Source organism: Aphis gossypii, chromosome 1, assembly GCF_020184175.1.
Source record: "Aphis gossypii isolate Hap1 chromosome 1, ASM2018417v2, whole genome shotgun sequence".
In the NCBI taxonomy this organism is placed as follows: domain Eukaryota; kingdom Metazoa; phylum Arthropoda; class Insecta; order Hemiptera; family Aphididae; genus Aphis; species Aphis gossypii.
This window is the reverse complement of record NC_065530.1, coordinates 69,561,955-69,576,475: the sequence shown is the minus strand read 5'-3', so window position 1 is coordinate 69,576,475 and position 14,521 is coordinate 69,561,955. Positions and strand designations below refer to the sequence as shown.

Below are 14,521 nucleotides of genomic sequence, written 5' to 3'. Positions count from 1 at the left end.
GTCACTTATTCTATAATAGTCCTCCAAGAATTTTATGAACCTATCCTTAAAGTTTTAAATTTATCCAGCATTTCCAAACAGACACATTAAAATAATTTTTTAATAAACTTATTAGATTGTTTTAACCCCCCCCCCCCTCCCCCATTTACTATTAAATTTTAAAGTTCCACTTTGTAATGCTTGATACAATATCCTCTTCTTATTTTCTTTTTTCCATTTTCCTCATCTAATTGTTATTTGATAAAACGTCAGTACTCTATTTGTATTCTCTCTTGAATCCACATGTAACATAGATACCTAATGCACAATCATGTTAAATTTATTTCTACAATTTTTGAGTAGGTAATCTCAAAAGTAAATCACTTATTAAAAAAATTACAAAGAATAATATTATTTTTGAGAGTTTGGCACATTTTATTATTGTTTGACTTAAAAAAATGTATACATTTTGTAAATTCTGGTTTTTATATTCCCATATTACATTTATTTTTAGGCAATATTTAGACTAACCTATTGGCAACATATTTGTCATACCCTCAAAATCATTATGTATACGCTATTCGTTTTATAATGAGTTTACTCTAAAATTACTCAAAAAAAAAATTTGTGTGAATGTGTGTAATAGTATATGGGCCAGAGAGAGAAAATAAATGTTGTACATATAGCAACAAAATATGCAGAAATGTCATTAATAGGACTTAAAGCTCCACTTGAAAATTGAGAGTAGATTTATTGTTGGTATTTTAACTGTGGTTGGCATAAATGTCTAATGTAATAAATATTACTTTTAATGTCAAGAAAGATACTATCTAGTATTAATATTGAATGATTTTAATAATATTAATTATTATTGCATAATTATCTCACATAAATGAGATGTATTTATGAATCATGGAGTAGATTATGTTTGATTTAAACAATTTAATTGAATTGTAATTTGACCTTGATTGTTTTTTATTTTTAAAGAAATACTGGCATGGTTTTATGTCTGAAGAGCCCAAAACATAACCCCAGAAGTAACATAAAGCTTGAAATTAGAAAACAGATTTTTTTATAAAATTATTTGAAGAGAGCATTAATTTAATATGAAATAAAGAGATTAATAAGAAAAAAGGATAATTTAAATTTAATTTAATGAATGAGAGCCAGGCAATTTAATAAGTCATACCAACTCTACTTGGTATAATATGGCCTGTGATAAACCTCAAGTTGAAAACATGATCGAGTAGAAAATTTTAACTTGTACATGAGTTGATATATTAACCTTGATTGTGTTGTTACTAGCTTGAATATTTTTATGAAAAGTCTGGCAGTTACTGTCAATACTCCGTTGTTCAAGGTTAATTTTTTAAATGTTTATGTAACAATATCAATCTAGCTAATTTTAAAATTGGACAGTAGTTTTGTTTCTAAAAGGTTATCAAAAAAATAAACATTATCATAAAATGATGTGTAGTAATAAATTGCATTATCCTATGTTGCAATATTTAACCTGAAATAATACTTTTTTAAGTTATATATATATATATATATATATATATAATTATAATACAGTAACTATAAGTATTAAATTTATTTCAAAAATTTTCTTTTTTCATAATAATTTAGTGTATAACAAAATATTAAAAAGGAAAGTACCTACGATGACATTAAAAGTTAAAAGAAATCTGGAACTGCATTTCAGCTTAAATAAGATTTTTTAAATTTATTTAATTTTGAACTCTTATTGATTTATAGCTATTAGATATATAACTTATACAATATTTACTTAACAGAAAACATGTTTAATTTTATCTAAAAAAAAATAAGTTCAATTTAATATTCAGTAACAGAATTGCATAAAACATCATTTTATTTTTGTTTTGATTTACATAATATAGTAGTTATTATAGTTTAATAAAATAAATGCTGTTCATTCAACATTAATAACAGTCTTTTTGTGCTTTTTCTTGATACTATAAAAAAAAAAAAAAAAAATACAATATGACATAAAAATAGTTCAAGACCAACTAATACTAAATTCTACTATAAAAGTGTTTTGAAATATTAAATAGTTTTTGGAATAAGAATCCTAGTTAATATTTTTTATGCTTGCAATATTGTAAATAAAAATATTAATATTATTTTAAAAAACAATGTAAAACACATATGACATATTTTATTGCAATTTTGATACAGAACAATGTCTCAATACAAAGTAAACAATTAAAGAAAACATTTAACTTTTAATTATTTCAATGTCTTATTTCTCTCCTTCTGATTCTTAATATATATTATTACAGGCATGAGGTACCTAAGTCTATGAAAGACTTGCTTTAAATTCAAATTAAATACCTACAATAAATTATTCCAGAAAAATACAAACAAAAAAATATAAAAACAGTTAAAAAGTGCACATTGATATAAAAACTAAACATGAGGTTGTAATACAGAAAAAAATATTTATTAACTAGGATTAAGATTACATATTACAAAAATAAATATATACTAATAAAAAGAGAGCATAATAATAATAATAATAATAAATTAGACTAGATAGGTGTTTAAATAATACTATATAATATTAATACACTATATAGTTTGTATAATAAGCCCAGGAACTTAATTTATTGGAATATTTAAAATTAAAATTTTAAACTTTATAATCATTTGTTTAAAAATAATTCCTTCTTAAATATTTTTCCTAACATAAAGAAAATTATATATTACAAATATTGTATATTTCTGGACTAGAAAAGGAAAAAATTATTTTAATATTTATATGACTTAAATTAGGGTTGGATTATGGTTTATGCCACCCATAGACTAAAATAAATTTACCACTTAATTTACATAGATAAAATTTGCTATTCCATTTCGATTATTAAAACTTGCCGCCTTAAGCTTTAGCCTATACAGCCCAAGCGGTAATACGGCTCTGACTTAAATAATATATTACTGGTAACAATAATAATTTTTACATATGGCTGTATCATAATATCAGAGGTATTGATTCTTTTAACACATTGACTGTGTATGTCTTTTTGCAGTTCTCACCCAGTGAGTGTGCTACTTTTCTGATAACATGGAATTTTATTGTAATAATTACTGAATTAATATTTTTCATGAATAATTTAAATCAGACATAAATAGTAGTATAATAGTAGTATAATAGTAGTATAAATTATATTCAAATAAATTAGTAGTGAAAAATAAAAACAATTTTAATTTTTAAGTTTTAAGATTATAACAAAATGCTATATCCATCTTTGTATTCTTCATTTTACATAGAAAATTAAAATTTAGTTTTATTAGTTGTAATATCTTTTATTAAGTATAAAGGTTAGAACATAGTTAAAAATACTTTTATATTTTGTTTTTAAACTTTAAAATTTAAATGTTAAGGTAATGAGATAATGTTGTTACCTTATATTTTTTTGAGTCAGTATTTTGTAGTATTTTATTTTATTTTTTAAATATTTTTATTCTTAACTTAAAATTTAAATAATAAAAAATCACACACAATATTATTAATTAATTTTAAGTTTTACAATGGGAAAATTAACTGTAATATTGAAACTATCAAAGCGAAACGTACATTTTGGAATTTCTTTTTTAAGCTTGTTAGGTTTAATGAATACATGTTATAATAAAAATTGTTCTTAATTTTTATTTAAATAAGAATTAATAAAATATAGAACTTTCTGAAAGTAAACTTAATCACCCAATGAAAATTATTTTAATATCTATATTAAACTAAGATGTAATTAGTGTTTTATTATACAGTTTGCATAGATAAAAATATAAGATGATAATTAATTAGTTAATTTTACATTGTAAAAACCATCTATGATTTAACTATAAGTGTAAAAAAAAATAAAAAATATTAATATTACGATTTATCATAAAATTAGCAGTTATGTTCCTGGACTTTATAACTAATGCAAACTGATAAAAGTAGGATAGTATATAGGTAAGGTAGAATTTTAAATAATAGTTATAAATTTATAATATTGATAAATAGTTATATACTTATATCTTATGTAGTGAAAGTAATATTACTTATGAGAATTTAATTTTGTACAATCAAATTGTTTCACCCTATCTGGTATACTAGCTCTTTCAACTGGCACACAGTCATAGAGTTCATCTAAACTGTTGATGAAATGTATCTTGCTGCCAAATTTTGAGCTTACAAATGGTTTGATCATTAATACAAGTGTTTTTAACCAAAACGTTGGATGAACCAAGTACAAAAACTTCAAATTTTTTCTTAGTTTTCTATCAATCATCTTGTAACAACGTTTCAGCCAGGAGAAACCAGGAACACAATCCTTTGATGTACCCCCTTGCAGATATACCAGAACATAGTCTTCTGTAACTAATTGGTCTAAAGTTGAAACTACATATGCAAATAGATTATTCATAACATAATTGTAGTCTACACGATCACGATGCGGTAAATAGCATGCACTAAATACAATAATAGCATTGTGTGAACCCGTTGTCATGTAACCACCATGTGATAGTACACATTTATAAGGCTCAATTACTTTCATATCAATCTTACTAACAACACCAGTTACCGTACAAGACCTCCAGTTACGCTCATCTTTGAGTTCTTCTTCAGCTGTTAATTCAGGTATCGATTTCGTTCCAAGGTCCACATTCAAGAATCTGTCAGTATTATCACTGAATTCACTACCAGAACTTGATTCATAATCATAATCATTAGCTTTATTATTGATAGGTATCAATCGACGTCTCCGCGATGGAAGATTAATGGATAATGGGTTGTCACGTGTCAGATGAACACTTTGTAGATTATTTGTTAAATAAGCGCATTCTTCTTCTTGCATTTTAGAATGTTCACAAGAAGCATCACTAAATGACAATGAATGGTTTAGGTCTAAATGTGTTTTACTTGTCACTTGAGAATCAACTGCATAGGTATGGCACAGCAAATCTGGTTGAGAAATATCCTCCTTATTGTAATTTATTGATTGGCTGCTCTCAATGTCCTTTTCATTGTCCATAGTGTATGTATCTTATACGACTGAAACCAAACCATTCTTCATTAAATTCCATTTTGTTTTGTTATTATTTTATTTTTAAATTTTGCTCCACTGAAAAATTTAATTGAACTCAATTGACAACAGGGATAGACAAATGAATGAAATATGTAACATGAAGTGATTTATAAATACATCATTATTATTAAAGACAACTACACTGTTGTATTTTTAACTAATTTTCAATGTTATATTATATTACATTATGTGTGATATGTTTAATACAAGTGCTATACAATATTATATTTATCTAGTTAACTAAATGAGTTTGGATTGAATATCTTAATTTGTTGAATTATATTAAGTTTGCTTTAGATAAAAATTGATATTTTGTAGTTTGTATTACTTTAGAGAAACTTAATAAAATCCATAAATCTAAAATCTTATAGAAACAAAAATATAATTTAAATACAAACAACTTTTTAAATTCTTCAATTACCATTACAAAACCATACAAGTAGAAAATGAAAATAATTTCATATTCCATACAGTATACAATATGTATGGTAATAATAAATTACTCAATAAAACTTTAATTAATAGTTCATCAAAGTTTAGTTTTTATTTGTGAAATTATTTAAAGTATTTAATAATTGAAAATAAATAACTCAATCTTTCTTTAGTTCTTACAAAGAAATATATACAATGGTGTTTTTAAATGTAAAACAGTAATTTCTTAATTTATACCTTTATAATTTATAATAATAACAACATTTTAAGATTTTAACTATCTGAATTAATCAAAAAACATGTTGAGATTTGGAAATTTGAATTATTTAGCACTGAATCTATTTTTTAATTTTCAAAATTTGAAAATTTTTGATTAAATTGCGGCAGGTATGATTTAAGTTCATAATGATAAATATATGACAAAATAATGTTTTTTTGTTATTTTATTTTATTTATTTTTTTAATAGTATTTTATCAACTCAACGTTTAAATCTATATGAAAAGTATTCAAACATAACCACTGGATAGTAGGGAAATTTAATTAATTTATTTCTTAAAATTTAACTCTATAAAGATGAAAATATCTCAATTATAATATAATTTTGATTTTAATTATTAATATTAAAATTATCATCATGTATAAACTACTATAGGTAATCTAATGTTCAAATCACCATACCAAACATTATTATTTACTAGTAACTAACACTCATAAAATGTAATACTTAAGAGAACAAATATAAATTTATTTCACTACAACTTAACTATAAAATTGAACCAGATGCTTATGACAAGTCTTAATTTAGCTTTTAAATATTTATTTTATAACTTAATATTGATCACTAAAATCAAAATTAAAAAGTAAGTCAGCGCATTTGGTGGTGGATGTTTATCCATCGTCCCTTCGGTCTTCGGACAGTATAGTGTAATTTTACTGAAGGTATTCAATTTGAATGCAATGATTGCATTCGATAAAATTGATTCTGAGTGGACGAGGGGATCTTTTTTATTTAATTTTATTCGTTTCTATGGTGATAAACAAAGCCGTAATTAGTCATCCATAATTATTAATTAATATTACAAAATCGTGATATCATACGGTTTTTCTCCTTTAACCGCTTTTATTTTGAGTACCGTTTCGAAAATCCAAAAATGACCTTTCTAAAGTACCAGCTCAAGAACATTACCTTTCAGAAAGTATGCTATACTTGTACTTTTGAGCAAGTTTATGGGGAAAAAAAGTGTTTACAGAATAAAAAAGAAACAAACATAATTGTAAAACCAATACATTCCTCGCTCCGCTCAGAATCTAAAAATTAAACTCAAAAGTTAATATAATATTTTTATTTATTTATTATGTTCTACATTTTAATACAATTCTTACAAATGTTTCCAATTTATTTTATAATATATTATACAAAAAAAATAATAATAATATAAAATATTAGCAGTTTTGTAAATTTTATGGCTGATCGGTATAACCATAAAATTTAACTTTTACAATATAATGATTTAACTGTATGCCTAAATAACAATTTTTAATTACAATGGTTGTTTATGCTGTAGTTTTTCAATAACCCATTCTATAGCTTGTCTTCCTTTTGCTGCATTGCCTGAAATTTTACTGGTAAGTATATTTTCTATATATCCACTACATGGTAAGCCTTCTACAGTGACATAAGCTGTTTGTTTGAGTAAAGTTTTTTGTGGGTCATCAGGATGTGGCTTATATGTGAGCTTTTCTCGTACTATGACAAATGGTCCCAATGATAAGTTTTGACTATCTAACTTTAACTGCCGACGATCTCGATTAACTTTAGAATACTCACTGGCATAAAATGTACTTATTGGACCCATTAATGCACATGCCCAATTTGGCAGTGTCCATCTAGTAGTAACTAACCGATGTGAATGAAGTTCTCCATTAATTACTTGTCGATCAATTACATCTATGCCAAGGACAGCTGTGTTCATTGGATTTGGATACTTGTTCCAAGCTGCTTGAACCACTGTCTCCCATGGATAGTTAAATGTGTGTTGAACAGTCCAGATTTTCATGATGAAGAAAGATCACAGGTATCAGCTTTTGCGATTTTGCCTAAATTAAATCACACCAATGTCTTTTGATGTAAAAAAATATTTAAGATAGGAAGTGAGTAATTATTTTAATAGAAAAATAATGCAGACCATTATTGTGTCTTAAATTAGTTAATAGTTAGGTATAGTAAATACCTAGGTATAGGTATATTCTTTAAGAATTAAAAGAAATCATCAGTACACTTCTTTTTTTATGATTTATGGATTGATTACAATAAATAACCTTAACCATAGAGTGATTATTTAAATATGAAACTAGTCAATAATGAATATAGCTTCACTTATTAATTAAAAACATGTAAGAATATAAATTATTTATTAATAAATAAGCAACATTTTATCATTACATTTTTTAATTAATACTTGTTATAACTTTCAACTACCATTCAAAAACCAAAAATTAATGCTCTATAGCAAATTATAGAGCGTGAACATGTCAGAACTTGTAAAGTATACAATATTAAATAAGTAGGTACATATACCTAATAAATTCTTCTAAAAAATATTGACAGATCCATGTAGTTATAATAAATAATCACACTAAATAAATATTAGGCAAAATTTAAAACTATGTTAAAGTACCTATTATTAATATTATATATATACATATATAACAAGAAAAAAGTAGCTTATTTATTGTAATCTTTAATAATTACATGCATTTATTAATAGCCAGAGACAATTCAAGACATTTTTTACAAACAAATTACAAACTGTTAACAATAACCCTATTGTCACTTTAAAATTTATAAATAATAAATATTTTATTAATTTTTGTTAATTTCATATGGTCAGATCTCAAATAAGTAATTTTCTGACTATGCTTAAAACTGAATATATTGCCTTATAAATCTCAACCAATTCCATGTATTTTTCATCAACTTGTAATTCAAAAGGCATGGAGTCCAAGTTTTCAAAATGTCATACTATTAAAAACCTAATTAGGTAGTTAGTTGAAATAATAAAAAATATAGTAAAATTATATGAATAAGAAGAAAATTTTAATTAAGTAGATATATTTTGATAGGTGCATAGAAACTAATACAATTAATAATAGAACTTTAAAATTGAAATTAAAATAATATTCATAAAAAATATTTATATTTATTTAGAAAAGTGACAACAGATTTATATCATACAAGACATAAGTATTTGATTTAATGTAAATATAATTTAGGTAATTACAAAGATTCAAAATATACCTATGGCATTCAGATTTGAAATAGGTATGTTAAGTATTTAAAATTGTTATACTTTTAGTTTATATTGACTATACTGGTCAATTAATTGGATTTTAAAGAATTATTTAAATACATGAAATCACTAGTACCTACATTATTGGTAAAATATGAATTGAAAGTCTCAAGAGAAGTATTATTTTGTTTCAAATAACCTTTAGGCTTCTTTAATATTTTTAATAAACTATATAATTATACTTAATATACATAATATATGCAATGAAATATTGTATGCTTTCATTTTATAAGCATACAGTCAATGACCATAATGGTATTTCATTAAAATCTTAGTTCAAAGATCATATCCAAATTCTGTTTATGTGTCAATTAAAAAATAGAATAGGTTAAAAATAAAACCTTAGATGACATACGATTAACTCATGCGCGTTAGTATGATTATATTACTATTAACTGGGTTAAGCAGTAGTTGCAACATTTTCTAATGTAGAAAAAGTACAGTATTATTTTATAATCTGTTATTGTGCCATATTACTATAATACCACTGACATCAAACAAATGTCAGGAAACGTCGTTAGAACAATGTTATAATTTATGTTAAGAATCAAAATAATATAGTAAAATAAGTACGTAATTAATAGTGTTTTTATTAATTACTATACAGGTGCGTAGATGATCTTTCAGCTCACCTGGTACGTGTTTATAATATTATGGGTCGAGCAAATGATCCTTGAACGTATTGTGAAATGAGTGTGTTACAACGAAGGTGTATGCGTTTGTATCTGGACGGAAAAACAATACGTATTTTAATATTATTTCATCGTCGTCGAAGTTATTCAACAACCGGTCAGCAACACTCAGCAAGTGCGACGTAACAAACTAAATGACACTAAGAATTAAGATGGATCACAGACACCGGGCGGACGCGCACCGTCGAAGATAAAATATATTTCGGCACACAACACTAAGTCGCACGTCCTAGCCCGAAAGTAAGTTCTCCCTATGGCCTATGGGTAGAACGTGACTCGTGAGAACCTATCGGGAAAAGGAAAGAGAAAGACGAAAGGGTCGTCGAGTATCGCCCGATGTACGGACGTAGTGGTGCGGGACGCGGGTGCCGTAGTGGGAAGATTATGTGAAAATGCAGTACAGTCTTGGAAGAAAAACGTAATTAGTATTGATATCGATTTTGCCAAAAAATAGCTAAGTGATATCACAGAACAATATCATCATTCATCATAGACCGATTTCTAAACTCATTAACATTGGTCGTTCTATAATAGTGTCGCTTCCATAGAGAAAAATATTACTCTATCAAAGTGTTAGTTTTATTACTCTACGAGAATTGTAGTTCTCAACCAAAATGACATAGACCAAGTTTAGGGGTGACACTAAAAATCTACCAGAAGTCCAGAAAAGAAAAGAAAATAAATACATTTTTGCGAAAAAAAATCATATTAATATCATCGTTTTTTCTGTGTACTGTATTTTAATAATATGATAATTTTTAAATATAAATCTTAGATTGTTTATTATTATGATCTAAGGGTGTCACGGGCTATCTAAGATCCATAAAGTAAGATCTTAGTCCGTGAATCGTGAAGAACATTAATGCCGCATAACAATTATAAGGGTGACACCTTCACCTTATAATAAGGTCTATGGGTGAGAAGAGAACCACTGAGTCACGAATTTAGGACAGTCTATAATATAATCTTTTGTTCTTTGATATAATAAAAGTATTGAGTATACATTCTCCTTGGTTTCAATTGAAAAAATTGGCCGATAGGGCCGTGAACACGAATAAGGTTATGTACGTTATCACTGTTCACTTTTCCCGCAATTTTTTTCAATCAATTCTTTTATCTTTAGTAATTTTTGAGTTTTGAAACTTAGAGTAGTTGAGACTTTGAGAGCAAATCTAAGAAGTACCTACTACTTAAAACGGCTAATTTCGTAAATCGTAATATTCTTATTCTAAAATAATTGGAGATTGCTTATTTAATGTTAAGTGTACTTACTTAATACAGAACTGTGTCAACAGTAATCTTTTGGTTTCATCTCTATTCTCTTGTGAACTGATATTGTGAAAATAGTAAATACCAATTAATATTTATTTATTAATTATTATCATTTATAATTTTCTATAAACTATTATATTGTTCTATAAATATTTTACTTTTTTTTGTTATGTTAATTCAAAAACCGTCTTAAAATATCAATTATCGAGTTACAGTCATAGCGTTATGGCTCCTCGAGGTAGAAAACCAAAAGCAAAAAACGAACAAGACTCTACAGAATATGAAAAAAATCGTTTTATCATTTTACCAGGTAAGCTTTTCAATTCGGTTTTAAATGCATTAATGATTCTATTAATGGTACAATTAATAGTTGTGTTTTTGTTTTAGATGCTTTAACAAAAGATAAAAGTACTGATCTACAATTAATAAAACTGCGTCATCCACAAACTAGTGAATTGGCGATTTTTGTGTATTCAGAAAAAGATAAAAATCTAGCACAAATGCGATCATTACCATTTAGTCATAGGTAAATTTATATTTTAATTTTCCTTGTCTTGTTGAATTCTTCAGTCTAAAATTATTTTTACAGATCATTTTTCAAAGGCAATAAACTCATTCCTATTGATAGGATTGATTTTGTAACATTAGTTGATCCTCTGTTTCTTTTTCTACCGTATTTTATCAAAGTAAGTAAGATAACTAAGATTATAACCTGTAATTGACTTTCTCCATTAAAGCTATACTATTTTTATTTTAGTTTGTATAGTTTTTATACTGATAACTTAATTGTAGAGTTTAAGGTTATTAAGTAAATAATAGTGTTAAAATCTCTATCACCAATAAAACTGCTCATTTAGATTTTTATTTCAAAAAAAGTTAAGAGCATATTTTATTTATTTTATTTACAATTAGGAAGGGCGAAGAGAGTCACTATAATAAATACTAAAATACTTACATGAAATTGATAACTTCAAAACTAAATTCAACCGATAACTACTGATTTCACTATTGTACTGAAATAGTTAATATAAGTATTAAGTAGGTTAAAAAACAAAAAATTTGCATGGTATGGTAAAGTGCATTTGTTCCTTAGTTGTAACACTAAAATTGAGAATTTGTGCCATTTTTTTAAATACTTTATTTTATTTTCATAGTTAATGTAACAGCTTATTGTTTTTAATGCATTGTTTGTACATCTAACTTGAATCTATTGTTTAATTTGTTCATCACATTCTCACCTGCTCTTAGAGATTTTGTGAAATAAGTACAAAAATATTTTTGATTTTCAAGTTAACCAATGGCTTACTTAAGTTATGTGCACACAAAATCCTTTTTACCTGACAGGTGGTTCTGTAAAATATTTGAATGATATTTTTTTTATAAAAAAGCAATTTTTTAACTTTTTTTTATTAATATTATGGTTATTAGTGTTCTTCTATGTTCAGTCCATTGGATCAAATTTTAGTGGATGAACATCTTCCAGAGTTAAATAACCTTCTAATGAAATTGTCTGAACTGACCAATTTAAATCAAGTTGCTACTAGAAAAGGTATAACTATTAATTTTAATAAAAAATGTTGTTATCTTCATGGTTTTTATTTTGTTACGTTTATTAATATTAAAACATTTTTATAGAAATTGGAGATTTAATTCTGTGGAAGTATAATGAAAATAGTACTTTAGAATGGCTTACACCTAAAATTGATAAAGTTGCAAAAGTTTTAGTCACACAACAAATAAATGTTAATCAAAACGCAGCCATATCATCTTCATTTAAACTGTGTGAAACAAGTATACACTCAACTGACGGTAAAATATTTCTATTAGTATAATAAAAATTTTCAAATGTACTCTAATTGTTTATTTATGAATTTAAAGAAAAAGAATGGTATACTAGGTTCTACATTACCATACCTTCTGTCTCAAAAATCTTTTAAATTTTATAGCAATAACAAAATGTATTTAAATTACTTATAATTTATAGTTTACAATTATAACTATATACTTTTATATAGTTTAGTTCTTTAATTCAATATACAAAATATATTTATTTTAATACTATCGATACCACTATAATAACCAGTGGCGTATTTATGGGGGAGGTTTAAACTCCCCCCCCCCCACAGTGGCGTAACTAGGACTACTCTGTGAGAGTGATATAGATATTTTTCTTTTGTAAAAAAAAAACAGTTATCTCACAAATTATAATTCATTATATAATAAAAAAAAAAGGTCTAGGTGGTGATATATCACCTACATCACCCCCCCCCCCATAATTACGCCATTGCCCCCCCAGAACAAAAAAAAAGTTACTTAATGTTAAATAAATAAATATTTTATTAAGGGTTTTCTAATAATTCAACAATGTAGATAGACTGTTTATATAACTATAGAAGACAGTTGGGCTATTTTGGTGTGGAGTATCGCTGCGTTATCTTAATTGCAATTAGTATTACCCAGATAGGGATTTAAAAATTTTAAATTCCCCCTTCCAAAAAAAAAAAAATTATTGAAAATACGCCACTGATGATAACTAATAAGTAATAACTATGTTAACGGTTTTATCAATTATCATTAATTCTTTTTTAAGTTATATTTTTTTTTTAATGAGTAATAATGTATAAAATTAATCATTTTCACAATTATGTTTTTAAAACAGAACAATACAAAAGATATGCATATGATATAATTTCGGAATATTTACATAGTGATATTCAAAAATCATTGTTAAAACATCTCGGGCTTCCAGAAATAGTAGAATCTAATAAACGTAAAGCTGATGAAAATAGAGATGTAAATAAAAAAGTTAAACACAATAAAGATGAATATGACGAAATGCCTCATAAAGTTGAAAAGGTTAATAGTTTTTTATTTAAATATATATTGATAAATATATTATAATTTTAGTTACTTTTTTTGTTTAAAGGTTGTCACTCCAAAGTTAACTGCTAAAGACAAAGCATTAAAAAAAGCTGCAACTGGGACAAAATCAATATCATCATTTTTTAAAAAAAGTTCATAAATCATAATTGTATGTGATTATGAAATGGCATATGATTAGTATAACTTTTCTTGTCATTGCTATAGTATTTAGTATTTTTTTTTTTTTTTAGTTATGTGAATTTATAATTTTTCAATAATGTATGTACATAATATTTGTAAAATAATAATTAATTATTGTCTATTAAAATAAATTCAATATTAAATTTATTTTATATTTACTTTTTGAATTCATTTAAAATTTGTAGTTGTCAAGTTGTTATCAGTCAACAATACAACAAAACTTAAAATTTTAATAAATAATACTTTATATTTTATTTGGTTAGTTTGATGAAGAAATTTCAAAAACAATTCATGCTATAGTGCAGGGATCTTAAACCCGCGGCCTGCAATCACATTTTAAATTTATATTGTATATTTTCTATTCTGATAAAATTGGTTAAGTCATCACTATTGAAAATATGTGATAAGATAAATTAAATTACCTACCTAGATATAAATGTTGGCTGTTACCTGTTACTTCGTAATCAATTGTGGATCAAGCATAATATACTTTTAATAATAATAATAATTTGTAATTTAAAATGTAATGATAAAACTGAATTTTTGTATAAAAAACAGGTTTTTACTACGAATACAGTCCGCAAGATTTTTGAAAAATAATACTTGGCCTGCTGCAAAAAAAGGTTGAAAACCCCTGCTATA

The 14,521-nt window shown here is 25.3% G+C and overlaps 3 protein-coding genes across 4 annotated transcripts; 1 reads left to right on the top strand and 2 right to left on the bottom strand.

Moving 5' to 3' along the window:
* Positions 1–2,138: 2,138 nt before the first annotated feature.
* Positions 2,139–9,919, bottom strand: LOC114131825 (protein prune homolog 2-like). Its single transcript, XM_027997135.2, has 2 exons — positions 9,485–9,919; positions 2,139–5,035 (listed from the first exon to the last, which is right to left on the bottom strand). Exon 2 carries the CDS (start codon positions 5,013–5,015, stop codon positions 4,038–4,040), a length of 978 nt encoding a protein of 325 aa, XP_027852936.2. The 5' UTR covers positions 5,016–5,035; positions 9,485–9,919; the 3' UTR covers positions 2,139–4,037.
* Positions 7,044–7,559, bottom strand: LOC114131869 (protein slowmo). Its single transcript, XM_027997195.1, has one exon. It carries the CDS (start codon positions 7,557–7,559, stop codon positions 7,044–7,046), a length of 516 nt encoding a protein of 171 aa, XP_027852996.1.
* Positions 9,920–10,669: 750 nt separating the features above from the next.
* On the top strand, positions 10,670–14,026 carry LOC114131864 (ribonuclease H2 subunit B). 2 transcript variants are annotated; one of them, XM_027997190.2, is made up of 8 exons: positions 10,670–10,890; positions 11,032–11,126; positions 11,204–11,342; positions 11,406–11,502; positions 12,245–12,365; positions 12,452–12,625; positions 13,476–13,672; positions 13,743–14,026. In XM_027997190.2, exons 2-8 carry the CDS (start codon positions 11,042–11,044, stop codon positions 13,836–13,838), a joined length of 909 nt encoding a protein of 302 aa, XP_027852991.1. In that variant the 5' UTR covers positions 10,670–10,890; positions 11,032–11,041; the 3' UTR covers positions 13,839–14,026. The 2 variants fall into 2 exon arrangements, with proteins under 2 accessions (XP_027852991.1, XP_027852990.1); XM_027997189.2 differs by having other exon boundaries at positions 10,670–11,126.
* The last annotated feature ends 495 nt before the right edge of the window (positions 14,027–14,521 follow it).

Coding starts and splice junctions, on each gene's coding strand:
- LOC114131869 (XM_027997195.1), bottom strand. CDS start 7,559: ATGAAAATCTGGACTGTTCAACACACATTTAACTATCCATGGGAGACA.
- LOC114131864 (XM_027997190.2), top strand. CDS start 11,042: ATGGCTCCTCGAGGTAGAAAACCAAAAGCAAAAAACGAACAAGACTCT. Junction 11,127..11,203: donor TCGTTTTATCATTTTACCAG/GTAAGCTTTTCA, acceptor TTTTTGTTTTAG/ATGCTTTAACAAAAGATAAA. Junction 13,673..13,742: donor TGCCTCATAAAGTTGAAAAG/GTTAATAGTTTT, acceptor TTTTGTTTAAAG/GTTGTCACTCCAAAGTTAAC.
- LOC114131825 (XM_027997135.2), bottom strand. CDS start 5,015: ATGGACAATGAAAAGGACATTGAGAGCAGCCAATCAATAAATTACAAT.